Source organism: Ixodes scapularis, unplaced genomic scaffold (genome assembly GCF_016920785.2).
Source record: "Ixodes scapularis isolate PalLabHiFi unplaced genomic scaffold, ASM1692078v2 PGA_scaffold2__306_contigs__length_199485367, whole genome shotgun sequence".
In the NCBI taxonomy this organism is placed as follows: Eukaryota; Metazoa; Arthropoda; class Arachnida; order Ixodida; family Ixodidae; genus Ixodes; species Ixodes scapularis.
This window is the reverse complement of record NW_024609857.1, coordinates 11,507,048-11,534,603: the sequence shown is the minus strand read 5'-3', so window position 1 is coordinate 11,534,603 and position 27,556 is coordinate 11,507,048. Positions and strand designations below refer to the sequence as shown.

Here is a 27,556-nt window from a genome sequence, read left to right as displayed (position 1 = left end):
GGTAGAGAGATTTTGTATACAAAAAGAGGTTGCTTCTCGTTGCAATATCCACGGTATTCTCGTTGCAAACCAGCCAGTTGCGTATCCAGAGAAATTAAATTGCAAGCTGCACAATGGACACTATAGTCGCTGACGATACAAGAATGGCAAAGAGTTTGGAACAAGAAAATGGTGCAAAATGGCGACGAACCAGGGGAGGACTGTCTTCCTCTGGTCTGCCATCCTTTTGCACCATTTTCTCTTTTTAATGCATCACCAACTCGCCCAAAATTCTATGCAAGGAGAACCTTCAGTAATCTTGCTACAGTCAACACAAGCATTAGCAGAGAATTTTGAGCAGAATAAATGAGAACAAATTGCACGGTTGCGCTCCAAAGGGTATTTTTGATGCTGTAAAATGGACTTTTTGGTACACTGAAAGCCGCTCCAAAATGACCCTGATCAATGACTTCACTGGGTTGGTGTAGTCTTCAGCACTATTTGGAAGCTAAGAGGTGAACATTTCACTAGTCGCTAACCACCATGATGCTTAATTTTGATGCATTGCCCCAGTGTCTAGTTGGGTTTAATGGTTTTTATTTTTTGGACTACTAAAATACTACGATATTACATGTATGGCATGGATCAAGTGTGAAAACATGTCTGTTTGTCGGAGATTCAAACTGAAGAGTAGAACAAAAGAAAACAGCATAATGCAAGAGACAGATTTATAAAAAAAAAGGTGACTTTCATTGGCTTTAACCCCTTAAAGGCCGACGACCAGTTCGCGCTTTCCACTTTTCCCTTGCTTTCTCCTCTCCTTCCCTGTCCACCGTTGCCTGTTTCCTCCTCCCCCAAGGTGAGGAGGATATTCTGCCTTGCAGAATCTTAAGTCGGGTCGTCAGCCTCTAACCGTTTTTAGTTCTGGGGAATTTCTCACCCTCATCTGCTTAATTGTCTTAAAAATTATATTTGTTGCCTTTAAATAAAGTTTTTAGCCACAAACAAAATGGGAGCAAAATTTAAACATATTCAGTGCTGCCATTTGTTGGCAGAGCCGCAGACTAAGCAATGAGTGATCCTGGTTCGTCCAACATGGTAGAGTGGATGAACCAGGAAAGCAGACAAGCCATACGCCAGATTCATCCATTGCGGAGACAAAGTTTGTAACAAACAATTATTTATTCTTTCTCGTGTCATGAACATTTTCTTGCGGCGATGAAATAAAATAATCAACATTTTTATGCTAGTGCTAAAACTACCTGTACACAATCGCAATGCCACTACTGAACACTTTGTCAGTAGTTCTTGGTGAGCGGATGCACTGCAGCATACATTTTCTCTTGGAAGACTCTGTTCGCAACGTCTCGTTTCCTCATGTTCACCATTCCGACCACCTCTGAAAACAAAAAGGAACCAGAATTTTTGCTGAAATTAGAAATTGTTAAAGTTCTTGGGCACCTCAAGAATACAGCCTTTGTTTACCTGTGGTAGAAAGCAATGGTTATTCTAAGCAGGATAAAACAGCGCACAGAACATGGAGGAAGAGAAGAGGACAGTTATTCTAAGATCTAGTTCTTTTAGATAATGAAGTAAAAAGGGTGCCTCACACTTTTAACTGTGCCCCTGCACAAATTGTATAGCTAACAAACAAAACTTGGAACCTGAATGCCTCACAGGCTTAAAATAATCTAGTAAGCAGATATGATACATGGCAAATAGAGCCTAATGCAACCAGTTTTGTATGGGAAGGTTCATCTGCATATAAAAAGAAATTATGATTCAAAATAAACATCTCTATTGCTGTTTTTGTGAAGAGGTGAAATCGGAGCAAAAAGATTACAAACAGTAGTTAATCGGGGCTTCTCCCCAAAATAAAAATGGGGAAGTGAGAGCCGACCTTGTGTATTAGCCACAAACATTACCGAGGTTATTGCTATGATTGGCGCCTTTGTGACTGGTTCGAGCTGTCTTGCTATTCTATGTAGAATCTTGGTTACTTGTGAAATTGTAGACTAGCCAGCTGCTCAGAGTGATGAATTTGGTGGAATAATTTCCGTTCTTGGTTGCAGCAAGCTATAACTCAGCACCATCACAATCTTTCGTTCTCTGTCGAGAATAGCTTCCAGTCACTGCAACTAGTACTAAGCTCCATCGGTGTTGCAATCTTGCACCACGCTTTTCTGCTACTGGAGAATATGGCAAGACCATTACATGGCACCATAAGCTGAAGTAAAATGTATAGAAAAACATGAGAAGAAGCTCTAGAATTCTAGATGTGTCTATATTAGGGGCAGAAATAGAGCCACATGTTGCCAAAAGCCACTGAGAGAAAACCAACTTCAAAAATTCGAGAACTAAAGTGATTCTCAATGTAAAAGGATGGTTCCAGAAACATCTAGCAGAACTCCTTATGTGTCCGTCTCCAAACAGTAAGATACCAAGCATGTGGCCACGCCCCAGCGGGTACCCACCCCCCCACTTTTAAAACATCTAAAAAATAAGTAAAGGACGTATCAAGCGCCCACCCCAGCAAGTTCAAGAATATGGAAAAGACACATCAAGTGCCCTCTGCAATGCAACAATATTTATTAGAATATAGATAGAGTATTCTTTTTGGCAATTTTCCTCTGAAATAAGGGGTCGGCCTATAATCGCAAACTAAAGAGCGAAACCTGCGAATAAACCGAGCTAACCGAGATGCTCCACCGTGTCAGCCGCCTCTCCAAGCACACCGGTGCAAAAAAAAATTAAGCTTGACACCCGTGCATCAGTGCAAAGCAATGGAGCTTGATGTGAAAGAGCTTGCGTGAAGCGGGCTAGATGGGAGAGGCATAGACTCTTTTAAAAAAGTTAGGGTCAGCTGTGTTGGAATATTTCGTTATTATTCTCCAAGAGTTTTCTAGTACTACAGGGTTTCCGTCGTACCCCTGTAGCGTTACCGCTACACTGTTCCGTCAGACCACCTCCCCCCCCCCACTGTGAGCACCCTTCTGCATTTCCAGTTTCGGACCTAACAAGCACTTATCCCCTGTTTCACCTAATTATCTGAAAATCGTGGCTAGGCACTTGCTCAGTAGTTAATAGTATATCTGTGCAAACAAATTCCAGTTTATTCACAACGAATGCCAGTCACTATGGGCAGTAAAATGAGGCACCAAGGAACTAGTCTTAATGCTTTTACAGCGTTTTAAAAAAAAAACTCAATTTGGATGCGTTTCTGGGTTTCGGTTTCTTATCAATGCGCATCACCATGTGGGTTATCCCCACTTAGGTGTCTAAAACGCACAACGTGCATGTGCCGCCATGCATCGCACCTAGAAGAGGCTAGACAAGAAACCCTCCAGACTGTCGCACGCGGTTTGCCCTTTTGACATCGGTGCCAGTAAGAAGACCAGCGGCGTAAATCCCGAGAGGGTCCGGTTCCCCCGTGTTTCACGAGGGGGAGACACCATGTGAAAGTGTCCCCCCCCCCCCCCCCCCCCCCTTGAAAATTACATCTGACCCTTCGATACTTGTCAGTATCAAAAGGCAGGAGAAGAAGCGCAACACAGATGCGGGAAAAGCTCATTAAGTTCATTATGTTTCTTTACTGCTAGTCCCTATTCATGAAACAATCTCCTCAAAGTTGGGCTCGAATGATGTCAGTGCAGTCCCGGGTAACTCATTAAATTATGAGCAGCTGTGACAAAGAATGGGAGGCCAATCATTTCCTGGACCACAAAGCAAATCTGCATGCATGGTTAGGCAATCACTGACCCCGATGGACCTAAACCGGTTGGATCGATGCATCTACAAAGGGGCAAGGCCGCGAAAACACAAGCTGTTTTCGCAAACTACAGAACTGCTGGCCATAACCGGCGGCCATAGAAAACGAAAAATATTTGGAAGACACCTAGCACTTTTTTTTAGTTGTGAATGCGAAAGCATGAATGTCCGACGATGTGGCTGCTCGAGGCGGTGCCATATTCGTCGGCGGTGAGACGAGCAGAAGCACCGCCGACAATGTGGATGATGGAAGGCAATGGCATGTTGGTCGGCAGCGAGACGAGCAGAAGCCTCCGAGCGTGCGCCAATGTGTGCGTTTTAACCGGCACGGGGCTCGTAGTGGCACGAGGTTGCGGCGGTTAGTTTTATCGGCGTGCTGGCGGCACAAACACGCGGCGCCACCTGGCAGCAGTCATTGAAACTGACGCGCGCAGCAGCCAATGGGAGCCTCGTCGCCGCGCACCAGCCAATGGGATCTTTGGGATCAGGGAAACTAGGTGCCGTTTTCGCGCTTCAAACTGATGACGTCGACTCGCTTCATGGGACAGTTAATGCTTTTGCATTAAAAAGACCAAGATATGCACGCGCTTATGCAGTGCGGAGAAATTAGATCCGCTCGGAGGCCGGACCTTAGTTGTGCCTCACCGTCATTGATTTCGTCCTCCTTCAGCTTTATCCTCTTCTTCGCATCGTGGCAGAAGGCAGCCGCAATGTCGAGCTGTGGCGAGAAAAATTTCGCCCCGGTCAGTTTGTCACGGAGCCAAAGCGAAAAAGGTAGAGAAACCAACCTCATGATCCGCATTTCGAAGACCGATGCAATAGGAACGCGACGCTCTTGCAAGTACGCAAGACATTGCATAGACGTCTATGACCATGTCCGCTAGGTTGGACAACACCATTTGGTATTCCACGATTTCCTGCAAAGAATGTATAAGCCACATTATACTAAGACGCAGCATGGCGACCAACACAAACTTCCTTTTTTTGTATAAGAGGTTCGATCAGAATCGCCAGATGGAATGGTAATGTCGCAACCATGAAACGGGCGTATACCTCTTTATAATGTATAGGGACCCAGATATAGGGAGGATTAATGTAACGGACAATGTAATAATGGACAATGTGTCCTAACCAACTCGCCTGCATAGTTTTGCTTCTTGTATATCTCTGTTGTTTTTATGTCCGCTACATTTTTTAGCTCCAACTCCGGTGGCACGCCGATAGGCGTACGGAAAATGAGAGAGCTGCCTGGACACTGAAAGTATTAATATTCTTATGTGGCATCTCGACCTAGTTGCTATTCTACTTGGACAAAATAGAAATCCCACTTAGCATATTTTTAAAGGACACTGCCTCGTTTCCTAAAACAAATGAGGACAGCCTCAGATCCGTTTTTGGAAATATAGCTTTGTAGTGAGAGGCACTAACCCTTCCGAAGCGTTCGAGGCACACCTCTACGCAGAACTTGAGCCGCTTGACACAGTACTCCAGCGTGTCTGCTTCAGTCTGCGAGGAGACCACAAAAAGCAAATGACTCTGAAACTGCAAGTGAGGTATAATCATGCATCAGAGTTCACTCCTGCTCAATGCAAGTGCTGCAAAAGTTTATTACTATGTCCAACCATTGGGTTCTGTTTGTACCTAGATCGGACTAGCCGACAGTCTGACCTCGTCTCTCTTGCTGCAGGAAATACAATATAGTCATAACTATGCTTAACTAATTTTAAAAAAAGGGACGACCAACCAACCATACCCTAATTAGGGACCCAACATTCGAAGGCCAAATAGGCCTCTTCTTTGGGGTTGACTGTGGCAACAACCGTCAAAAAGCAGAAGTTTTAAAAAAAATTTTTTATGGTGGTGCATTTCTTTATGGGTTGCTGATATCACCAAAGCCTGTTGACGTAGGTGGATGGTAAAGCGCCGATTAACCTATAGACTTTTCTTGGAATCATGGCACAAACTATGGCAGAAAACATCAATAGGTCTCTTGGTACTTTAACCACCCGCCTATGTCAACAAGTATGCGAGGTTAAAAGCGCTAAAAACAACGGACAAGTAAAAGAAACGTACAACACAGAGCGCTACTTGCAACTGAAGTTTATTCTTAGGAAACACACACATATATACACCGTGAAATCGCGACATGTACTTCAGAAATGCGACATCACCCCATCAGCGTTCGTCTGTCTGCTATGATGGGGTGATGTTGCATTTCTGAAGTACATGTCGCGATTTCACGGTGTATATATATGTGTGTTTCCTAAGAATAAACTTCAGTTGCAAGTAGTGCTCTGTGTTGTATGTTTCTTTTACTTGTCCGTTGTTTTTAGCGCTTTTAACCTCACATACATGGATCACCAACTAGCCCAAGTGCATACGCTTCTACTATGTCAACAAGCTTTGCAATATCACCAATCCATAGAGAAAGGCATTACCATAAAAGACAGAAAAAAAACACTAGATGACAACACTGCTCCTTAACAATCGTCTCTAAAGAAGAGGCCGAGCAGGCCTCGAAACGTTGGGTCCCTAATTGGGCTGCGGTTGGACGTCCCCGTCTCTAATTAGCCTCGTCCCAAACCAGACAGATCTCTGTAAAATGTTCACGTTCAATACCAATACTTACGCTCCTGAAAATGAACAATTTTTACGCCTTTATCTTAAAACTGCCCTTGTACGTCTGTCCACAAGGCGCCCTCAACGTCACTCACTAGACGCACCGATAAACAATCACGAAAAATTGACGTCTTAGTCTGGCAGTACACAAGTTTCCTCAAATGCACGGTCTGGCGGTCATTATCATCCAGCGCAATTTCAAAACCCAACTCTGCCGCCGTCGAACTAGCCACCAATAAAGGGTGGTGTCTGTTCTACCTTGTTACGAAAACGGAGTTGCGCGGAATTTCGCGAGGTAAAACCGACCTCTAGAGCCGTGGTCACGCCACTAATACGTTAGACAGTATGCAGACGCCGTCTGAGGAGGGTTTCTTCCCCAAGTCCCGGGCCGGGACGGCACTGTGGCGGAGATGCTGCATTCTGACGACGAGCGGCTCACCTTGAGAGAGGGATGCAAGCTGGTGTAGAGGTCCAGGTCCATGATAGGCTTGTCCGCGACGTCCCGCCTGTTTTCCCACACCTTCTGCAACACCAGGAAGGGATGGGCCAAGGGGTTCCTCAGTTTCCTGCGGACCCCCAAGTCGGAAAGACTGGTCGGCGTGGGACACCCGACAACGCGGAGTACAGAAGGGCGAAAGGTTCTTTGATGTTGGCACTCTCTGGATCCAAAGCCCCTCGATGTGTTTGTCTAATGAGCATGGCATCAAATGTGCCGACGCACGAGGAGCGCGCCTTGTGCGACCCTTGGAAGCAGACGGCAGTGAGGCACTCTCTCGTGGCGCGTAATGCACGTTCGCGCAATGGTGGTCGTCGGTACTTGCAAGAAACGTGGGACGGGAACCTTATCGAGGGACTTTGGCTGAACCGACTAGAGGAGCCACGAGACCACCTTAGGTTGTTGCTGCCAGCCGTAGGATCAAGAGCAGTTTGACGCGGGTTATTTACACGGGAGATTTTCCATCTGCTGTCCAATCCCGAGAATGAAAGCACCCTTTGTCTTGATCTTAGCATGTACATAGCTGTCCTCTGAACCTTAAAGCGGATGTTCCACAATGTTTTCAAACCTGCTCTAAGCATCACTTGGCAAACAGATCTGAAACCGCTTCATGGGGCTTTTCATTGTACTGTCGTCGTCAAGCGTGACAAGTCCTAAATTGAGGAGAACTTTTGTTTTTTATTGCCTAAGGACTCTCTGATGAAATATACTAGAGCAAAGCAGAGGCAAGTGTAAACAAAAATATAAGTGGACCGCTCAGTATAGCCAAACACCCATCTCACATGGCAGTCAAATTTTCAGAAGCCTAAGACTTGCAAAGTGATTCCAATTGCCAACTTTTACAGCGAGGCAATTTCGGTGCTGTACCACTAGTCACATTGGTTTGCAGATGTGAGTGGGTCTCAATTTCTGTTGCAATTAAGCCAGGAGTAACATTTTTTTTCTGGAGAACTCTCTAGAACGTTCTCCAGAACTCAAGCAGTATGCTACCCCAATGTACTAAGAAGGGTACGGTGGCAACTCCAGTAAGTTTTTAAAGAAGAAAACGGCTGAAGCTATCATACTTGATGATTTCTCCAATTGCTTTTCCGGTATGCTGAATCCCCATAAGAGCAATGAAAAGCCTCAGGATTTCGTTCGTACCCTGAAAAGGAGCCAAGATGACGGTTTAAACAAGAGAGAACGGCGAAAATTCCACGAAAAAAAACAAAGGTGTATCGGGGAGAGAATGTGCTTTTACCTCAAAAATTGAGAGTATCCGCATGTCTCTGTAGTACTGTTCCAGGGGTAATGATCGCATGAAGCCTGAACCCCCGTGGATTTGTAGGCACTCGCTCACCACGCTCAGGGCAGCCTCCGAGCTGAACACCTTGAGGACATGAAGAAATGTGTCATTTTGGGAACACTGCAATCTCCTTTAACATTCTTCACGCGACTCTCTGTTGTCACAAGGAATCAGTCAAAAACAACAAAACTAGCTATATTGACTTTGCTTTGACAGGGACAAAGAAGGGAGGGCATCTTCAGTTAAATTAATTTCAACTTCTACAATTTCAGTTAAATTAATTAAAGACAATATTGATATAGCAAGTATTCATCTTCTACATCTGTTCAATCATTCGATAGAAGTCGGAACATACCCTAACAAATTTAAGGTAGCTAAAAAAATACTTATCTATAAAGATGAAGACTCCTCTGCATCGTCTAGTCTCAGTTTTAAATATAATCAACACAATTAAAAAAAAAAAAAAACTCTGCAAACGTATAAAGGACTTCTTACTAAAGAACTCTATTTTTGCCCCAATCGGCACGGGATCAGATCTAATAGAATGATGTCTTCAGCCATTTTTGTTTTACGACAATAAGTTTGCCGTTGTTGTATACTTAGATATAAAAAAAAGCATTTGACACATTTAATCACAATATTTTGATTAATAAACTTTATAATTATGGCTTTCTAGGATATATGTTACAGCTGTTAACAAGCTATCTTTCCGATTGGAGACAGTGCATAGTAATAAAAGATTTTATATTTACACCTCAAACGGTGTCAATTGGTGTACCATAGAACTCAGAGCTTGGGGCCATTCTTTTTTTCTCTTTATATAAATGACTTTCCATCGTTTTTAAAATATTCAGAGGTATTAATGCACGCTGACGACACGGCATTATTTCTTGTGGGAGACACGATAGATGAGCTACAGTATAAGATAAATGAAGAGCTGGCTAGAGTTTTGATATGGTTCACGAGTAATCAGCTCACACTTAATTTAACAAAAATCTAAGTATACAGTATTCCCCTCTAAGAAAAAGGTTTTAAATTACTATGAGTTGGTTATATGTTTAGATAATATGGAGTTACAGTGAGTTCCGTGTTATAAATATCTGGGTGTTCTGTTTGATTCTGACATGCACTGGAAAAACTAAGTTATACACGTTTGCTCAAAATGGGCATACGGGTGTCATACTTTACTAAAGGAGCGCGAATGTTTTGATTTGGTTATTCTCCGCAAACTTTATTTCGCATTAGTGCACAGTCATCTGACCTATTGTATAGCCATGGGGTAATACTTATAGTATGAACTTAGATCCAATCACTCATTTACAGAAACGGGCATAACGATTTCTCACATTCTCAAAAACAACTGACCCTAGTAGACCTCTTCTTCAATTACTAGGCGTGTTGCCAATAAGTTCTGTTTACAAAATTAAAATACTGAAAATAGTTAATAAAATCACAGAAATTGATGAACCATTTCCTTCAAGCCTATTTAGATCTCCAACTAGACAAACAAGAGCTGCAGTGAATCACTCGTTTAATTTACCGCCATGTCACAATACATAAGGACAAAAGCTGATCGAATTTAATGGTGCTTTAATATGGGATGAAATACCCATAGATATTAAGCTAAAAAATAACTTTTTGCCTTTCTTCAAAACATTTTTTGCTAATTACAAAAAGCAGTCGAGTTAATTATTTTGTAGAATGTGATCCTTCTATGTTTCGTGTATTGTATTTGTCCGTTGTGTTGCCGCTTTTTGAAGTGTATTTTTACCATTGGACCCCGGACAAGCCATAAAGGCTATGGGTCCAAACAACTTTTGTATATTTGAAAGAACAATTTGAAAATAAAGCAATGAATGAATGAATGAATCTGTTCCCTGGAGGTAGAGAAATCCCACGCACGTGTTCTATTTTCTTCAACGTAAACCGCGATAAAGGACAATTTTCCTTTGTCCGAGATTGAAAATTGACACCACATCTGAGGGGGAAAAAAATAAACCCCCCCAAAAAACACTTTCAAATTCGAAAAAACATAAACCCCCCAAAAAAGGAACCCTGCATACAAATACTTAAAGAAACAAACGAAAAAAGGACAAAACAGCTCAGAACTTTGCTTTAGTACACACTTCTTTGTACGTGTAATCGTCTCCCACATATACACAAAATGACTATTAGTTACAAAAAGGATTTACACAATGAAATTATCAAGTTTAATGTTACCCGCCGAATTTCATCCCACAGGTTATCTGGCTGTGGTACACCGCAAACACCGTTTTTCTTTGCCGTGAATCGTGATGGACGAGGTGCCTAACACAGTCATCCACACATTCTTTCATTTTTAGTGCCTCGAGCATCTCACGTGCATAGGATTCTTGTTCGTTGCAAGAACCGTAATGTTGCTGAATACTGCACCGCATTCGCATGTCCTTCAATAAGCCGGCAGAGGGCCTGACGCTGCACTCTGCTGCATGTTCCCCAATTCTGTCACTGATGCATCGGCCTGTTCGGCCAACGTAACACTTGCCGCATGAAATCTGATGGACAACTCCTTTACTAAAGCAAAGCTGTTAGCCAGCTGTTTTGCCCTGTTCTGTCCTTACTCCATTCATTTCTGTAAGTTCAAGCTAACCTTTCATGAGTATGCACCAATTAGCTCAATTAAAGCCTGTAACCTGCATGTAACTTCATAACTGTCCCAAGCCAGCATACCTTTACAATGGCACACTCAAGGGCACAGTCTGGTTCCTCAACGACGTCCAAGATGGCGGAGGAAACGTAGACCATGCTCTCGATGGCATACAACTGGGCTGTCATCTTGCTCACTTTGTCCTGGAACGCAAACAACCTCACTCTGCACACGTCTTCTGAGACGAGACCTCAACAAACCACTCGTAGAAGAGGGATCCTCACCTTGATCATGTGGAACTCCGAGAGCGGCTTCTCGAACTGGACCCTGTTTACAGCATAGTCTGCCGTGAGAGCTAGACACAGATTGTATAGGTCAGAGCGACTGTTCGTCTCTTTGCGAACGTTTAGAGTGGCAACATATGAAAAATTGCAAAATAGGGTTCTTTTCTTCATGTAACCATGTCACCAACTTTTAAATACTGTCTTAACCTGCCCTTTCACCAAATATCCCATGGGGGTTGTGAAACGTTTTTTGAAAATTCAGCGCTATGTGCTTATTTGGATTACCGGTTTTCTTTGATGTAACCCACTTGCATTTGTTGTGTCTGGATTCATTTATTAGCGTAAAACAACAAGTTCGGTTTCACATGCAACCCTGGCTCTTGCCGATGTCGTCCAGGCCATAGCGGTCGATGGATCGATACCAGGCCGCTCTTCGCTGTGGATCGTCTGGCAACTCATGAAACTGAATGTCTTTCGCTCTATCGTACCTTGTGCTGCACTGTCTCAGAACGCACATGGTCGGCGTAGGAAGTGCTGGGCGAACACAACACATGCCAACGACGCAAGCACACACCGCAACCTAAAACTTCCGCGCACAGAGAATGTGACCAGCGGACGACAGCAGCTGACGTCGCTAGGGTTGCCAGACGACTGAAATCTCAGATGTGTTTGAAAACAAAAGTTACCAGCAATCGTGTGATATAGTACCGCCAAATTAGTTTTAGAACACCAGTAAATTCCTCACTATTTTCATAATTTCCTTTTTAGTCTTGAAACACAAAATAAAATACAGTAGATCCTCAACCTTACACAAGTATTTTTGTGACGTTTTGTTGCTTAAGCTGGCCAACAGTGTCGCATGGTAGTTTCAGACACCCCAAGAAACACGACTTTCAAACAAGGTTGATAAAAAGGCGACGCAATATTTCGCCACAATATTTAGGATTTAGGAGCTTTGAGGTCTCATCAATTTTATAAAATTAAATGTGGGCATATCTATTTTTTTGCACAACCCCTTTAAGTAAGCAGAAAGATGGCCTCTTCATTGATTTTTCAAGCAGTCATTAAAGTCTATATGCATTGGCTTTAATAAAAGCCAATGGTTGATTAATTTGTTGATATATTAGAGGCTTGGCGAAATGACCTACCGTCAAATAGAAATTGAAACACAAACACACCCAAGTTCCCAAAGGAAATTGCTAACATGTATAAAATACCTTCAGCTGCGACTGTGCATGACGTTCTTAATGCGTCTGAGCGGATCCGACCTGACTTCCAACGAAATCTACAGTATACAGTAGGCTCGCAATGATTCAAACTCGGATATTTCATACTTCTGGTTAATTCAAACAAATTTCAAAATTTTGATCATTCTGCTATGTTTTCAATGTACTTATGTACTCAATGTACTTCAATGCCGCTTAATTCAAATGGCATTTTCGCGTAATACATACCTTTTGTTTTTGCGACCCCGTTGAGCGCGCTTCTTTCCGTGCACCGGTGCACTACAGAAAAGCAACAACCACTGAGCTCGTTTCCGTGGGTGTTGCTTACCCGTGGTTCACCGGTGCTCGATAAGAAGCGCGCTCAACGGGGCTGACAGTCGACAATAGACAACTTTTTTGTTGGATGAACAAACTTAAATTTGTTGTGAGGTGCAGTGTGGTGTCTAAACAGCCCACAATAACAACATTTTTGAGGGATGAATAATCTTATCACATACATTTCACTGATGTTTCATGTGTGGCATACATGCTTTGTAGCTGTAGCCACACATATAAAAAATAACTTTACCTTGGATCATATACAGTTGAATTTCTGATAATTCAAACTTGCAATCATTCAAAGAAAAGACAGGCTTCTTAGAGTTTGAATTAACGAGCCTACTGTAATAGGCTCCTTGCTCGTTTCGTAAGGTAAATACCATGCTCTCAAATGAAGTGAAGCAGACTTACAGATCAAGTCTCTCAGGCCACCCGCTATGGCTGCACCCATTCCAAACCGTCCATTGTTAAGAACATTCATTGCAATCTATAGAGAAAAAAACAAAAAAAAAAAACACCAGAAATGTTTTAGTCTCCATTGCTTGGGATAAAATAAAGTAGATAACAATACCATGATCATCGACATTGATATTGTTTTCTTTTTTCTAGTTGATATGGATTTTCTTTTTTGTGTATTAAAGGGGCGGTGCAACGATATTCGATTGGAATGTTTTTCACTTTACACGAGCTTACTGGCAGTAGTGGGACTCAAGGATACTCGCACACAATGCCACTGACCAAAAAACTTCTTTGTTGCGCTGTAATTTCGAGGGCAAAACCGAGTGTTTTCATTCAATCTCTCCTTCGCAAAACCTGATGACGTAGCTCGGCAGTAGCAGTACCGCTCAGTGACGATATTTGAATGCTGCTCATAGATTGGACCCGAGCATGGCATAGACACTCGATTTTGGCTCGTGATAACCAATAGCTCGAGAAGCATTCGGGTAGTGTCCCGTGTCCAATCGCTGCAATGACAACAACAACCGAACCATAACAATGTCTAGAACTCGGCGCATTTCCTGTGCCTTGCCAACCCCAGCGCGAGGCTATGATCAACATTGGCGCCATATAATCGGCTCCAGATCAGGTGGCCGCTTGTTCTGGCTGCGAGTTGAGGGGGTGAACCCTGCTCGTTTTTCGTAATTTTTTCCTGCGACTTCGATTGCGTGTGGTGAAAAACGAACAGGTATTCCACAGGTCATTATTGTCAGGGATCCGTTTTAAGCGGTATTTGCGCAAAATACAGAAATCGTTGCATCGCCCCTTTAAAGGGGTCATGAAACGCTTTTCCAACTTTTTCCTGTTTCGCTTTCCTCCTCAACTCATAAATCGCGCATTCCACCAAACAGTTCAAGAAGTCGGAAAGGGGGGAGTCCCCTCTTGCTCGGAATCTCGCTTGACTAGCCGGACACAACCATTGTCCCCCTAGAAGATTAGCCCGTCGCTCAAAACTCAGACAAGAGTTTCTTTCCCTAGCCCGTTCACCCCTAAGCTGAGAGTGCTGTGGAAGCTACGTGCTCCTTGGGCTAGCCACATTTTTGCCACGTAAGCGTGGCAAATGTGGCTGCAGAGAATGAAGTCAGGTGATGAAACGGAGGTGGCTGATTGGTCCGGCAAGCGCGTAGCTTCCACCACAATGTCAGCTTAGGGGTGAAGGGACTAAATGAGGTCCGGTTTTGTGTGACGTCAGTTTGGACCCGATGACACGCTTTTGGGACGGCGGATGTATCTCAGTGATAAGGCAGAGCGGTTATGAAGGGGAGGAGGAACGAAATAGTCCGCTGTGTTTTCAAATTTTCGCACTGAATGTCAGGCTTTTGACTTTCTACCTTTTTGCTTTTGGCCCACTGAACGATGTTCTATTAGTAAAATCCCAATCTAAAATGATTTATCCCAACCCAAAAATCGTTTCATGGGCCCTTTAAGTGCATTATTGTATGTTGTATTTTGGGTCATCAAATTTTGCATCCTCCCTCATACAATGCCCTAACCAGGAGATTTAAAATAAGTTAGATAAAGAACTAAAACGAAATCTCCCTCTCTCAATGCTTGGCAAATTACCACTTGCAGACATGTTATGCCACTCGAGAATGACGTAGGGATGCGATAATCAGTTAAGGGGAGGCACGGCCTTAAAATCATAATTTTTAAAAAAATCATGTTTATGAAAAATAGTCTTATCAGCTTGTATAACTCCCGAAGAATGATGTCAAAAAGTTTTATTCCTGTAGATCCAGTATTTAGTCCGAAATAAATTATTTCTGATGTGCCGGCGGCCGAGAGCGCTTCATAAAACTGCACGCGGTCACACCAATTTACCATTCTCAAAGTGCGCTCGCTCCGCATTCATTAGAAAAAGTGCTTAGCCCTTCTTCTTTTGGTATAGAGCTCCTTGCGAGACGTTGTGCGCACCAAACGTGAAACCGCATAAAAAACAGCACCGCACGCTCTCTTGTTGGCCACACTGGTGAATAAGGAACTCCGATTCGCTTAAACCTGCCACGTGACCCAATACTCCATGCAACGTGGAGTGTATATGCCAGTCTCCTGCATCAACGCATTGCCTGCATTCATACCACCCCCCGACAAGGAGCCAATTCATTTCGCTTGTTCCACTGGGATGGAGTCCTGGTGCCACTTGAACCGAAGCAAAGCTCTCAAGGAAGCGAGAGAATCACCAGCATCTCGGCCACATAAGCCAGCTTTTCCAAGGAGATAGCGAAGGAGCTAGTGCCCTTGTACAACCGCCTGTCACGGAATGATTTTCTTGAAAGATGTTCCCAGATGAAAACCCAGAACGGGAATGATCTTTCAACGCCTTGCTTTGGAAGAGGTGCCCAAAGGTCGCTTCTCTAAGTACTGTACTCTCGCAGTCTTCAACCTGGATCCTCGAGGCTTTGAGAAAGTTCTTTGGATATGGGCATTGAGCCAGGGAGCCACCAGACATCACAGGCCGTGAAGGTCACTCGGACGAAGATTGCAAAGGCCCAAGTGAAGGCACCGAGGCATCGCGCAAAAGACAAAAGATGGAAGCTGTGGCCAAAGCACAGAAGGACAATGCAGAGGAGAGACTGCCGTACACTCCTGGAGCATTTTAGGTCAAGTGGCAAGTGCCATCGAAAGTGGAACACAATATAGATTTTCAAACGCGTTTTCCTCAGCTTCATGTTTTGACCATTTCTTCATTGCTCAAAAACTATCATTCGATGACTGAAGTACCTTCGTAACTGCTGTGCGGTTTTTCTGGAGTGAAATTTACTGGAGAACTCGACTATGTGTTTACTTTTTCAAGATTGCTATTTCTTTAGCGAGAAAATGTCAACTTTTGTAACAGTAAAAATATGAATGAAATTAACCCCTTTCTCGAAGTTTACTTTAACGCTAAATATGGCGCTTAAAATTATTTGAAACCCACTACCGATTAGTCTAGTCACTCGTCCTTATATCCAAGGAAACAAATTGTGACACTTTGGTACTGTTTTGCAACTATAGTTTCTTCCCCTAGGCACTACTAGCTGCATAGTATTTTTGACATATAAGGCTGTAACTTGGCACGAAATTGACCTTTTCAGCTGAAAGTTGGTGTAGCCTCCCAAGTTTGCATGCCTAGTATACCCTGCCAATTTCATTGAAATAGCACTAGTACTTAAAAAGTAGACCTTCCAAGGGAGTACCTCCCCTTAATTCTCTTCTTACGTTACAGAAGTATAACCTGGTCTGGGGTCAAAGCAATTCGATTGTAGGTGTGTTTACGTCATGTTAGCCTGCTCGATTACCAAACTGTTAACACACTATTAGAATGGTGCCTGGAGAGTGTCTCCAATTGGTGTGATTACATAGAACAGGCATTTACCACGCCCTCTACCTCGCTGTGCCACCGGCAGGACAACGGTCGGTGCCAACATGACACTTTTACGATGTCACAGGGCAGAAATCGGGGAACCACTTTTTTGGACGTCGGGCGGACACGCATTCCAAGCCCCGTCCAGTTACGTAACCCCAGCTCCCGCTAAAATCCTGGTCGTAGCGTTTCACTTAGGAGAGTGAGCCGAGCTATTTCTGACGTACCTTGAAACCGTCGCCGACTTTGAGAAGCACATTCTCGACCGGAACCGGGGTGTCGTCGAAGAACACGGATGTCGCTGTAACGATAAAATGTGACGCTCGTTTTACTGGACTTGCTCGCCACGCGACACGGTGTTTTCAACCGCGGCCAAAGAAAACGTCGACACTCAACTGTTAGACCCACGGATTCCCAACTTGTCCTCCGGAGGTCCGGAAGTGACACCGCCGAAGCCCCTCTCAACGATGAACGCCGTCACAACACCTTCCTTTGTGCGCTGCCGGAGTAGAAGAAAAAACTAAGTTATGGGCCACTGTTGAACACTGTTCGTTTAGAAGCTGTTAATATCATCAAATATACGGGGTGGTGTTTTTTTTGCTTTTTTTTCTTATCTTTACAGATTTGGTTAAAATAAAAAGCTGCGAAAGCTACACAATTCCAGTCTGTTCAGGCGAGTTGTACGGCCAGGGGGACATAATAAAGGAGAAGAATCGTCTAGATGAGTCGAATAAGTAAGTAGTCGGTTCATTAATTTTCTTAATTAGTGAAAATAAAAAAAAACTATGTTTTCAATCAAGAACTTGCTGAACATCGTTGAAAAATATTCGGCGCACATGCTCCCTGTGTGCACCAAATCTGTTTGTAATTACTAATTTAGTGGTTTTTCATGATGCTCAGCAAGTTTTTCATTGAAACCATATGTTTATTTTCACTAATTAAAAGAATTAGCAAATGTTAGTTAATTATTCGGCTTATTGTGACGACTAGCCCCGTTTTATGTACCCCTGACCATATAACTCGCCTGCAAAGACCACATTAGTGTAACATTGAATTTTTTAAGAAACAATCCACCAAGCCTAAAAAAATACCTGATATAATAATAAAATTTGTGAGAATAATCAGAGTTATAGTACTTTTTAACATGATTCATATGAACATGTTGCGTGTGATTCGCCCCATCTAATCTGATGTGGTACTTACGGCCACCAAACTGAAAGCCTGCAAAAAAAGATGGCGTTAGAAAATTTTTATGCACCAGGAGGTACAGCAGCGACTTCCGTAAGCACATCTGTAAACGTAATCGATACTCGGGGCAAGTATCTGATGATTGGACGTGTATTTACACTCAACGAAACATATGTCTGCAAGGTACGATAATTTCATGCAAGAGTGAATCTTGCGAAAAAAAATGAGTGAATTCAGAACGACGTACATCCGGCATATCCACCTTGACTTTTGCAAAAACAGTCATTACGTCGGCGATGCCACCGTTGCTGATGTAGATTTTGCTGCCATTCAAATGATAGAACTTCTTGTCGCTACTTAGTGTTGCAGTCATCTGGATTGATGCAGCATCACTACCACTGAAAAAAAAAAACAACAGAAAAGGTTTTAAACCAACATCATCATGTCAACTCAACAGTCAAAAAATACAGGGTGTCTTTTTTTAGTTTTTTTTTTCTTTTTTTAGGTTTTACATAATTGTTTAAAAAGAGCCGTGAAAGCTACACTAATGCTGTCTGTGCAGGTGAGTTATACGACCAGGGTGACACAATATAGGGGGTTAATTGTCGCAATTAAGTCGGTTAATCAGGTAAAATTTGTTAAAAAAAGCTTTTCAATTATTGAAGAGAAAGACATGGTTCCAATCAGAAGCTTGCCGAGTGTCATCGAAAAACAATAAGTCAGCGAAGCTCAGAAAACTATGGGCCGCTTTTTGCACTGCTAGCCTTGCGCCTGCTTCAAGAGCGGTAACCATTGTGCTTCCCAAGCGCCACAAATCTTTCTAAAATTTATTTATTTAATGCTTTTCCATGATGCTCAGTTCAGATTGGAACCATATTTTTACCTTCAATAATTAAAAAAAGCTAATTAACGAAGTGTAGTTAATTAACTGACCTATCATGACGATTATTCCCCTATATTGTGTGTGTCCCCCTGGTCATATAACTCACCTGCCTAGCCGCACTAATGTAGTTTTCATAACTTTTTTTTTTTTTTTTTTTAAATCTGTAATGTGCATTTATAAGTTTTATACATGGCTTTAGCCAGTTTCCCCGGCTATAAAATATTAAATTATCAATTTTTGGGACTTAGCTGTTTACCAGCATCGCGAATTGCATGTCCATTTCTACGACAAACATTTGTCTATTGCATTCTTTTAAACTGATTTGAGTCATGGCAAGCATATTGCTCAATGGAATGCTAACGGTTACATGTAGCTTCTGACTGATATGAAGATGCAAAAGGAATCAGTGTTATAATGGACGCGAAAGAGCAGTAGTATGAAATTTCAACAGGTCGTACCTTGAAGGCTCAGTGAGGCAAAAGGCAGCAATGTGCTCTCCTGTGGCCAGCTTTGGCAGGTACTTTGCTTTCTGCTCCTCATTGCCACACAGGAGAATGCCCTAGAAAACGCAAGGGTAGCAAAGTGAAAAGGTGGCTGGGATTGTGAAGCTTGCAGTCCAAAACCTGCTGCTATATAAAAACTATTTTCTGCAGCCCAAGTGTCTAAGGCAGACTGACCTCATGCTGTCAAACACAAACGTCTAATTTGCTTTGTTTTTAGCAAAAATTTCTCTGGGTTACAAGTTTGCAATTTTGTAAAGCCATAAGCATAAAACGTAAGAATAAGGCATCTCCTTGTAAAGATGCTGCATAATAGCCCCTGCAATGTAAAAAATTATAAGTAATTTGAGCGAAGTCAGCAGATCGTAAAAAACAAAATGTTTATCAACACATAAAATTAAGTTTTTGACATATTTTACCATGTGGCACTTCATATTCTAGTTTTTTATAAAACTGTTGGCTTCTAACGTTTTTGAAGGGCAGTTTCATTCACTGGAGAAAGTAAGTTGCCACCAAGTTTGGTCAAATTCAAATAGATGCAGCAGTGATAAAAAAAAAAAAATATGTACCTGTGTCATCTGCATATCTATACTTAACTTGTAGCAAGCAATGCCCCCTTGAAACTTTTGAGTTTGTTACACATTAGTGAATCATAAAAAAGGCTCATGATTTCATCAGAACTGCCGATATATTGGAAATAAGACGATGATGCTGAACATACCCGCAATAAACAAAAGGAAGCAACAAAAGAAAAAAAAATGTGAACAATGATATGTCATATTTTTATGTTAAAGGGATACTACAACAAAATTTCGGCGCTCATTTTTTGGTCTATATGTGTTCAAAGGAGCAGTATCACATCGAACATACCAATATCTTGTTAAAAAAGTCACGAAAAGGAATTTTAAAACGAATTAAACGATTAGCAAAGAGCACCTGGTGGATGTCGCTAACGCCTCACTTGTAATGCCTGTCTAGGAACTTTGACAGCTAGTGACGGAGGTTGTCTCGCCTCCGGCCACGACGAGAGAAGAGGGGCAGGAGGAACTCCCCTCTTCCTGAGAATGCCTTTTGTGTGTCGCGGAAGTCGCTATTGTCCCCCTACAAGATTAGAGAAGATTAACCCGTCACGCAAAATTCGTACAAAAGCAGCCGCTTCCATGGCTGGAACGACTAGGCCATCTTCTAGACGTCAGCCTCGCCGTAGCTTTGCTCGTCTTGAGACGACCTACGTCACGATTGCGTTGGATGTCACGTGGTCTCCGCTGGGCCTTCTCCGAGCGCTTGCCAGAGTGGGCCGTTTATAGACCGACACGCGGAGCGGCTCTGTTTACCAACACGGCCGGAAGGCCGCGCATGCGCGGTAGCTATGTGGGCAAAAGCAGCCCGGCTCTCCGTGTTTTCGCCATTGCGCTCTATGGCGTGCGCTCGTTGTCGACGTTGTAGGGACGCTTGTATCTTTATTTGTGCGTCGTATTTCCTCACAACGTATGCCGTATGCTATGCCCGACTATTCGAGCTCGTTGCCCGAGCCTGAACGGCAGCGGTATCGAAACAAACTGTGCGTGGACGGCGTTGACTACGAGGATCCGTACGCCGTATAAACAAGACCTGCTGGATTTCCGACGTAAAGTTGCTGCCACCGACGTCGATGGCTCACGTCGTCGTTTATTTAGTTTTTTCGCCAAGCCAGTTCACGGCCGACACGGTGCAGGTACACGTCTCTCGAGGTCTACGATTACTTCGAGTTGGTTTCTGCACTGCCGGCAGGATCAGCAGCCCGTGGGTCCGCGGAAGTGTGTGTATTCATTAATTGATTAAATACACACAGCGTCTTCAAGTCAAGGTATGATATTTTCCCTGCCCTCATGACCACAAGGCGTGGCAAGCAGTAACGCTTTGTCCGTTCTGCAGTCTTGGCGGTAACAGGTTACAAGTAACGGCGTTGTTGGTGACGCGTTACTTTTTTCAGTAACGTAGCAACCCACTCGTTAAGTTTTTGACACAGTACCGGGTAACGTACTTATGTTACTATTTCAAGTAACGCGTTACTCGTTACTACTTCCTAAGTCTTAAAGAAATTACACTTCAATTTTTTACGTGTTTTAGGCGTCAAGCTACGATTTTCTGTGCGTTTTTTCTCGTAATTATTTAGGTGAAACCGCAAAAAGAGATAAAGTAATTATGTTCAGTTTCTGCATAAACATAATGTTTCTTGACATATTACCTGTATCGTCAAAACCGTAAAATGTGTTAAATCATAATTTTAAAAAAAGTAACGCAGAATCAGAAGTAACGTGCTTTACTTTTTATCGGTAGCGGTAACGCGTTCCTTTTAGTTTTAGGTAACGTAGCTCAGTAACGCGTACCTTTTATTTGCAAATAACGAGTAACGTATTTCGTTACTTTTTTTTCGCTAACGCCTACAACACTGCCGTTCTGTCGCCGTTCCCGTCTGCTGGGTAGCACGGGCGTAACGAGCCTCCGACGAGCGCTTGGCCGGTGCTTTGTGCGCGAACACCATGGGAACAAAATCCGGGTGGTCTCGATCAGCCAACGGTTCCCCTGCACATAAGCAAGCCTCGGGACGGAGAGTGAAATGGAAGCCGCCGTTGCCTTCAAGAAAGGTTTTGCCGCACAAACGGTCGTTCGCGCGAGGCGACCATACTTTTCGATCCACGGTTATTATCCACCTTCTATGCCTTTCAGAGTCTGCCGGGAACTTGTGGAAACTCACTCCGCTGCCTTTCTTGTACATTTTGGCGCAATTAACGGCAACACAGCTTCGCGGCATGCTGAAATGCTATGACGCACATGCCCAACGTGCGTGCTTTTGCCCACACCCCCCGGCTCCGGCGCGATCACAGCGCCACCGCAGCTCCGTGACGTCAAGCCCGCGTGTCGGTCTATAACGAAAAATACAGCCACCAGGCTAAAAATACAAACGTGCGATTGTCATTTACGGATATTGTGGATCATATTCAACCTATTTTTAAACACGACGGGAATATTTCAAATATTGTTGAAGTATCCCTTTAAAGGTGCAAAGGTCATAATACAGGGGTGGAACTCATGAAATGTACTTGGGAGCAGCCACGGGAGCAGCTGAAACAGCTGTTTTGGAGCAGGTTAAGAGCAGCTAAAACGATGTTCTGGAGCAGGCTAGGAGCAGCTCAGATCAGTTTTGATTGCACTTCAGCTTGTGTTTTAGACAAGCACGGGAGCAATTTCAGTTGTGCTTAGCAGCACAAAAGAACAACACAGATGGTGGTTAGGGACCTATGTAGGTGGGATAACAGTGTAACAGATGCGAAAACTTGAAACTTTGTGAGCCTTAATGAGAACCAAAAAGCAAGTACCATATGTTTCTGCAGATAGTGTCCTTGATATTTTCTGAGTGGCTTTCAGCTGCTCAAAATGCAAACCAGCACTGCTTATGGCACAACTCACACCTGTTCGAGATGGTAATTATATGTGCGAACCACGTGACGTGCGTGAGAAACGGACGTGCAGTTGCGCGGAGGAACAGGGCAACAAATTCCGAGTTTATACTATTGTATAACTCAATATTGAAGCAGCAGACTACGATTAACGGAGTTATCGTGTTCTTAGCGAGAAGCAGGAGCAAGGTTTGTCAAGCAAGATCTATCGCTCGCGTGAGAGCTGCTGGCCGGCAAGGTTTCGGATCGGACTGCGTTTCAGTTCTATCAAATCACGATTTATCTTGCATGAATGCGGTTCCAACTTCTAACGAAGAAGTACTAAAAGGAATCGTTTGCTAATGTGTTTTCAACTGGCTGACGTCCGGAACCCGGGCCGCAGAGCCTCAGGTAATCTGACGCTTAACGGCTCTACCTCTTCTCGGCCAACTTGCTTAGCCGCTTATGGTTGAAGAACAACAATCCAGTCGCAGGTGGTGTAGCACTTGGAATTGGAACCCCGAGTTTGTTCGCGCGCTTCCGACTCGGGAATTGGGATACAAAGGAAGAATAAACAGAACAAAGGATTGCAAGGCCGACCAAGCTAAACGCGCTCATTGTTGCCAATCGAGTCGATAAAAACCGAAACCAAGACAAAATGAAAACAAAATTGGGCGCACGTTCAGCGATTTGGAGCACAATGGCGCGATGTATTGGCTGTGGCGCAGTTTCCGCAAAATGGCGCAGGATGGCGCAGATAAATGCGTCTGGCGCAAAATGGTGCAAATGGCGCAGCCGTTCCACCCCTGTAATACGAATAAGTACTGTGTGCATATTTATATGTGATTTATTTGGAAAATAATGGAAATCTGCTGAAGGAAAAAGATAAAGCAGAGTAGACTGTCTAACCTACCTTCAGGCCAATAGAGTTGTGTGCTGCCAAGGTAACGCCAATAGAACCATCTCTTCCCGTGACTTCACACATTCTCGCATATTCGGTGGCCGTCAGGTCAAGGCCCCCTGGTTGGGAAAAAATTAACATATTATTAAATTAAATGGAAACATCCTTCTTGTACACAACTGTGCTAGAGGCCACCCAATTCTACAAGCTCCACACTACCTCAAAGTGGTTGTTAAAAAGACGGTATTCACCACGCACTATGACTTATTTATAGCTTGGTGAGAAAGACAATGTCGATGATGTGGAAAAGAATACGACGGAAGCTCGCTCTTAGCACACATTTATAGCGCAACTTTAACCATGGCACCGCAGAGTCCCCGGAATGAACTACAATGCCTTTCTGTGGCACTGTAGCTCTTCTCTCTTGCACAGACATACTAAGAGCAAAGTGGTGCAGGGGGATTAAGACAGAGGAAATTAGTTTTGTAAAAAAGTCGGAAAAGTTGGTGCCGGCACATACAATGGCAAACTGTCACCCTTGATGGTGCTGGTCTGAGAATGTGATGATGACTCCAAACTACCATCATGCATTTTATACACCAGCTATGGAACCCTTAACTGAATTTAAGCCTGACCTCAGTCACACTTTACTGCGGTTAAGGGCGCCCGTGTAACTAGGGTATTACAAACACCGGCAAAGTTGTTCGCAGGCGATGATAAGTAGCCAGGGTCACAACTCATGATGTCGTGGTGGGGCAAAACCTGGTTGTGACGTCACAAAGAAGAACCGTAAGAGGGCACCGCCGAAACATTTCGGCGCTAACAGTAGCTGATGAGGCGAGAATGGCAGGGCGTTTCTCTCGGATTCTCGACCTCGTGCAAAGCTCACACTTTCTCCTAATGTGCACAAAAAGAAGGCCATAGCTTTATTTCTGTGAAAAATGCGGCCAGCAAACTTGCCAGGGTCAACGGCAGACGGGTTAGCGGACGACCAGGTAAGCACTGAATGCAACTTGTGACACCATCTCCCGATAGACGCAGTGAGCAGCCGACAGGATGCACCAACGGCTCGCTCCGCATATCGGGAGATGGCGTTATGCACTACAAGCATCGCTTAGAGCGCTTGCGCAGTTGCAATTAATCTCCACGGGAGGCGCCTGCCATTAGATTGCAAATTGTGATGCAGACCTCAATGTATGGTCTGAGATGGACCCCCTCTACAACCTAGGCTCTCTAGCATCGCTACTACGGTTGTCTGCAAACCCGTCCGCCGTTGACCTTGGTAAGATTAATAACCCTATTTCTCACAATGAAAGAAAAATAAATAAATAAAAGAATCTAAGGTTTAAAAAGTTATTACCTAGAATGCACCACCTCAACGCACGTTTGGTGAGAGTGTGAGCTTTCTATGAGCAGGTAGCGAATTTTCCGCACCATTTTATGGCGTAAAATCTAAAAATGACTGAATTAGCTGCAAACACTCAAAGGTCATTGTGGGCTTTAAAAAAAAATGTTAACGTGATTACAAATATGCTTTTTTTGTAATGATATTGAGTCCAGAGCGTGCAGTGTGTAACTATACGATGAGCACAAGCATCATGAAACTCCAAAAGCCGAAATAAAGTAGGTGAACGTCTGACAAACAGAAAGTTTCCCGTCTGTCAGCTGATTCCGGTTTCGTTGCGCGTGTAAAGGAGGGTAGAGAGTTACCATAATCTGATGGGACTTGCAGTCCAAACAATCCCAGGGATTTGAAGCCCTCCAGGACCTCTGGCGGAATCTGCTTCTCCCGGTCGATCTTGGGTGTGTCCACTGGAAATTACCATTAAACGCTAAACGTATACTTACAAGAAGAAAAAAAGAAAACGTTTTTCCATCGAGGAAGGCAAACACGGGAGCGCGCGAACGAGGAAGCATACCGTTCTCGTCGAAGTACTTCCGCACCGCGTCTGCCATGGACTCGAGCTCCTTGAGCCGCTCATTGTTCAGGACTTCTGGATAGACTAGCATAGACTGGAAAAATAAAACGTCGATCAAACGGGATCGAAGATAGGTATCTCTGAAGGGCACCACACACCATCGCTTTTGATGATCAATTATACACGGCAGTTCAACCAGCGCGAGACGGTTTACCTTATCGAACTTGCCGACGAACAGATTTTTGACGAATGGTTCTTTCTTGACCTTCGTTGTGGTCAGCTCGAGAGGTCTCTCTTCGGTGATGGGGACGTCCATGTGAGAACCTTGCGAAGCGTGGCGGCAGAACACGAGAATTCGACCGCGCTGCCGCACTAATATCGCGGCCCCCCTGCCGCCCTTGAAGGCGTGTTTCAGCAAATGAGACATTTCTTTGTCGTCGGAAAGTACTCGGAGTTTCCTCTGTCCTAATTGGGGCCTGAAATTAGAGTACGAACGGAGTACCTTTTGAATGAAGTACGCGATGTTTTCCTGCACACTCCTCGTGAGTACGCAGCATGCCTTGCGTCCTTGCACGCGAGAAGCAGAAAACAGGAAGTGAAGGAGAAGTTTTGATTTCAACGTCACGTGTGACGCTCAAAGAATAGGACGTTTAAAAGACAAGACGTTTAAGAACAATCGAAATTAACTTTAGGCAGGCGAAGTGGAGAATGTTTTGCTGAACTTACTTGGACTCCTTGGACTCCTTCAACCTTTTTTAAACTGCAGCTGTGTGACTCAATAGACACACGAGAAAGCTGGCATAATTGGCTAGGTGGCGCACGATGCAGCCCAATTCGCAGGGTTCAGGAGCATTTATTCATATCTCCACGCTATTTAGAGGCGGCGGCGGCATATTTGAATGCTCATTTTGTCGCGTGAAAGAGGTGTGTGCTTTTGAAGTAACTTCCATATTGCGAAGGCTATGAACTCGACTCATTTTTAGGTATTAGCAGACGATTGGATCGTCTCGATGACTCCGATAACAACACTCGATACTCCGCCGCCGCTTTTGCGCATGCATCGTATAAATTTTGTTCATAACGAGCGTGAGGGGCAGCGTTGAGGAGCTAATGTGGCGCAAGGGTTTTATTCTATTATCGAAATTATGACAATGAAACAATTTGTTTCCAACACAACGAGGGGAAAGGTGGCGGGCGTCTTCAGTCGAAAATATATTTCCGGCAGATTATATTTTTTCAAAGCGCACGAAACGGTGCTCACTCACTACTGATCGCTTGAATCAACACGGAATACAAAGACAAATTTCCAGTAAACTTATCACTCGGGGCGAGTGTCCACCACGCGGGCGCTCTACTAGTGACGTAGCAAGTGTGATTCGAGCAGACGCTTCGAAGTTCGCTTCTATGTTAATTGATAACTCTTAATTTATTTTAAAGAACGTGTATAACTTGTTTAAAAACATTTTTTTTTTTACAGAATTACAGAGTTTAATGTTACTTTTAAAAGATACAATCTCTAAAATGTCCAGAAACAAGCCTGGAGCTTGACAGACAGCTTGCGTGGCGTGCGTGATCACGGCGTCTCTAATTCTTCTTTTGTTGGATCTGTGGAGACTCCCGTAGAAAAAAAATAAAATGTTTTTCCTTCACCAGAGTGTAGGCTGTTCACGCACGCGCTAATCAAAGCATTGGGTTTTAAAGACAGTGAAGGAAAAATAGACTTTACACGGGTAGAAATAACCAAGCGGAGGTTATCAGACTGGTGGCTAAAATCGAGGCAGGGGTGAGATTTAATCTTGGAATTCAAAACATATAATTAGATTTATAATGTTGGCTAGGTGGCGCAAGCCACCGCCCGATTCACAGGGTTTAGCCAGATCCATCCATCCATCCATCCATCCGCTGTTGTGTGCCCCCTCATCCTCCTCTCCCGTCATGCCTTCTTCTTGTACTCGCCCCTTCTCTCTTCGCTTGGCGTTGCCTTCGCTAAGGATGGCTAGAAATCGAGAAATCAGTGACCCCCAAGCAAAGCTAAAAAGAAAAAAAAAGACTTCTTTTTTTCGTGCTTCAGAATGGTAGAAGGTACACCGAATGTGACATTGAAGCTTCGTTATCAAGCTAGATTTTGTTTCGAACAAGTTGAGCCCGACATTGGCGACACTGTTCCCTATTTTTCAAAAAAATTGGGTTGTGTGTGTGTTTATACAGCCTAGAACTTGGTCTGCCTCACAGGGGCGACGAGTCTCCCAGCTGTAGATGAGAAATTTAGCCAGTGCGGTACAGCCGCTAGCCTGGGGTCTTTAA

General features: G+C 43.7%; 1 protein-coding gene across 2 annotated transcripts; it reads right to left on the bottom strand.

Annotated features, from left to right (window-relative positions):
- Positions 1–1,142: 1,142 nt before the first annotated feature.
- LOC8035162 (complex I assembly factor ACAD9, mitochondrial) lies at positions 1,143–26,061 on the bottom strand. 2 transcript variants are annotated; one of them, XM_029995699.4, is made up of 19 exons: positions 25,979–26,061; positions 25,467–25,728; positions 25,253–25,346; positions 25,044–25,145; positions 23,346–23,452; positions 18,972–19,072; positions 17,878–18,028; positions 16,839–16,941; positions 16,670–16,743; positions 13,013–13,088; positions 11,058–11,128; positions 10,857–10,976; positions 8,103–8,231; positions 7,927–8,006; positions 6,806–6,932; positions 5,176–5,253; positions 4,536–4,664; positions 4,393–4,465; positions 1,143–1,378 (listed from the first exon to the last, which is right to left on the bottom strand). In XM_029995699.4, exons 2-19 carry the CDS (start codon positions 25,677–25,679, stop codon positions 1,278–1,280), a joined length of 1,929 nt encoding a protein of 642 aa, XP_029851559.2. In that variant the 5' UTR covers positions 25,680–25,728; positions 25,979–26,061; the 3' UTR covers positions 1,143–1,277. The 2 variants fall into 2 exon arrangements, with proteins under 2 accessions (XP_029851559.2, XP_029851560.2); XM_029995700.4 differs by having other exon boundaries at positions 25,467–25,989.
- Positions 26,062–27,556: the final 1,495 nt, after the last annotated feature.

Excerpts from the sequence above, each read along its gene's own strand:
- LOC8035162 (XM_029995699.4), bottom strand. The coding sequence starts at position 25,679 with ATGTCTCATTTGCTGAAACACGCCTTCAAGGGCGGCAGGGGGGCCGCG. Across the intron at positions 16,942-17,877 it reads TCAAGGTGGATATGCCGGAT|CGCACAAAGGAAGGTGTTGT; the intron begins GTACGTCGTTCT and ends CTACTCCGGCAG. Across the intron at positions 4,466-4,535 it reads TTCGAAATGCGGATCATGAG|CTCGACATTGCGGCTGCCTT; the intron begins GTTGGTTTCTCT and ends TTCTCGCCACAG.